The 2,990-nt window shown below is 36.0% G+C and overlaps 1 protein-coding gene across 1 annotated transcript; it reads right to left on the reverse strand.

The window, feature by feature from the left end:
- Window positions 1–373: 373 nt before the first annotated feature.
- On the reverse strand, window positions 374–1,222 carry LOC145682848 (uncharacterized). Its single transcript, XM_081754213.1, has one exon. The coding sequence runs from the start codon at window positions 1,220–1,222 to the stop codon at window positions 374–376; it is 849 nt and encodes a 282-aa protein (XP_081610339.1).
- Window positions 1,223–2,990: the final 1,768 nt, after the last annotated feature.

Genomic DNA, 2,990 nt, shown 5'->3' on the forward strand with positions numbered 1-2,990 from the left:
TAGCTGTTGTGGTATACAAATTAACAGCTGCAGGAAAATAATCTAATGGGATTTCCATTTCAGAAGCTAACGACTTTATATCTACAAGTTTTGTTGATCTAAGCACTTGAATTTCACTCTTGAGATACGAATTACTTTGTGACAAATAGCATTGTTGCAGTTGGTGACGTTCTGCTAATGTTTTACATGGATTTTTGAAATTTTTAATAATTCTAGCGGTTTCCTTAAACGTTTTATGTTTTGCTTCAAACCTGAAACACCCGTAGCGCACCAAAGGCCCGTAATTCATTACATGCCGTGGGTAATGGAGGAGAAAGTGATGTTTGGGCTTCAGTTTCTGGTCAGGAAAGATAGAAGTGAACATTTCCAAATGCTATTCTATTAATTCTTGCAAAATTTGAATGTACCCATCAGTAATGATTGGTGCAAACACAAATTCTACTAGCTTCTTTAAATGTAATAAGAACAACCAAGTTCTATTTCCGGTAGGTATTTTGTGCCCAACAAGTAGAGGATATAATCGTATAAAGCACCACATCTGAGCTGCTGTGCCAATAAAGGAATTCAATTCAACAGACTGTACAACCGGCTTATTTCGTGCGTCACTGTCCTTATACGGAAAATGCGTTATTCTTTGATTTAAATACTCCATTGTGAAATACTTTTCATTGAATGGTTTCTTTGTTATCAAAAGCAGTTCGTAGGGAACAATTCCTTCTAAAACATCATGCATAACATCCGGAGGAAGGCCTTCAACAACATGGAAGTAAGGTATTTGGTTTAAAATTGAGTTTCCTTTCACACCATGCACAGCTTTACCAGTTCTTTCAGCTTCTTCTGCATCCCTGTTGTACCCGTCTTTCTTTCGAAGCACAAAGTCTTTCTCTTTAAGTGTTCCTTGTACATCATCCCCTCCACATAAACATGTTCTGCAGACATTTTGACTATTAATACTAAAAGTTTCCTGGAAATTGCCAAGCATGTGGCTTCCTAAGTTATCAGAGCATATAAAGGAAACCCCACACTGTACTTTTCCAATACCATTGATATCAATACCATCAACTGCCAAAAATTTCAATTCATCAATTAAAGGTTTAAAGACAGTAGACAGCCCCAAGTACTTGAGATCTACTGAGCGACAAATTAAACACAGCTGGATAACGTTTAAAGAAAACCGAAATTCCGGACTTAAATTACCAAGCACGTAATATACAACTGCCATTTTGTGCTTCCTTCTATGAGCACCTATAGGGTTTACAACTTCAAACTCGTCAAAGTACAAAATCGGTGAAATTACGGGATATTCTTGATTAAATAGTTCATTCGTATTATAGTAGTATCCATCTTGAAAATCAGCGAGTAGTTTGACTTTGACGGTTTCCTTACCATTTGCGTCACAATATCATCGTTGTTGATGAGGGCCTTCAAAGAATTGCTTACGCTTACATATTGGAAAGTACACATTTTGTGGTATTTATTTCTTCCGAGATTTATAGTAACAGGTTTAATGTAGCCCAGATAATTTTGGTACGACTCTTTTCTCAGGAACTTTGTCTTGTGTTTGTCAAGGAAATTACTGAACATTCTAATTGTTTTTGATACTTTTTCTTCTAATGAACTGACAGAAGACGTGGTTTGTCTGTGTTCTTTCTCGTGTTCACCTACCACGAGAACAGAATTTTCCATTAGGTATAATAACGATTGGATATCTAACAATATTACTTGCACTGTGGATGCTGGTAAGTTGTGTTTAGCTTCTAACTTTAAAAGCATTAATCTTATAAAACGCTCAACATTTCCAATTTCGTTCATGTTTGCTTCTGCGCCAGAAGCAGAATCTACGTCACAGGAAATTTCTTCCGATCCATGTTCTTCAATACTAACAAATACATCTTGTTCTCTAGTACTTTCAATTTCATTTGATGGGACATGTGATCTTGTAATGTGTGCTCTTAAGGAGGAATGTACTTTATACTTCTTATTACATGTAGTGAATGGGCAGGTGACAAATTCACCGTTTACTGTATGCTTCCTACAGTGAGAAATGTATTGCGAGACATTCTGACACTTCTTATTGCACGTACAACATGTTGGAAGAAAAAGCTCTGTTTCATTTTCTAGCTTGTGATGTCTTGATAAATGTGACTTGAAAGATAACAAATTTTTGTACATCCGAGGACATCCGTTCACGCCACAAGTCAGTTGGAAGTTCGCTTCTTGTTCATGTTCCATGCGTAAATGTAGTAATAAATATTTTCTCCCACGAAAAACATTCCCACAAATGTCACATATTATCATTGTCACTAAAGGTCCTTAAAACGCATCACTGTTTAGATTCTAGCCTCCTATAAAGCACAAAAAAAAAGTGAGTTAGACTGTCCGAGAATGTAGCATTCAAAGCTTATGAAAAATACACAGAAGAAAGGTGAAATGCCACATCGTGGTCAAAACTGAGTTCCAAGTGTTAGTGTGTACACCTTGACAAGAAGAATCGATTGACAAAATTGTGAAACAAAAATTGCAAAATAAACAAGAGCAATCGTTAAGGAATCAATAAGTTAAATTGGTAGTATTATAGATACAGATGATGGGTAGTGTTGGTAGTGTACTCAAACTACATCAAGATTTTAAAATTCACTGCTAGCTTTCGAACTATGAACTAGTTCATCTTCTAGATTTTCTTTCATCACATTTAAATCGACGATGTCTATTATTAGTGATCGCGTCACGGGAAATAATTGAACAGTTTAAAATGAGTTTTAAAACATAGTTAGTACCTACTTCAAGCTGGAAATATTATCATGTAACTTTTCTTAAAGGGCTTAGGGGAAGAGGGAGATAATTTTCGAAAGGGAGAAGGGGGTTTAAAATTCATGCCAGAAATAGAATATCTTATTAAACTTTCACTGACATGCATATCCTAAGGGGAAGAGGAGGCTCAATCCTTTTCCTTGAACCTAACTTTTCCCGTGCAAAGAACGGGCACTTCA

This window comes from Thermobia domestica, chromosome 4 (genome assembly GCF_964235325.1).
Source record: "Thermobia domestica chromosome 4, izTheDome1.hap1.1, whole genome shotgun sequence".
Classification (NCBI taxonomy): Eukaryota; Metazoa; Arthropoda; class Insecta; order Zygentoma; family Lepismatidae; genus Thermobia; species Thermobia domestica.

What these genes read in the sequence shown, in the direction of transcription:
- LOC145682848 (XM_081754213.1), bottom strand. Translation starts at nt 1,222, where the DNA reads ATGGCAGTTGTATATTACGTGCTTGGTAATTTAAGTCCGGAATTTCGG.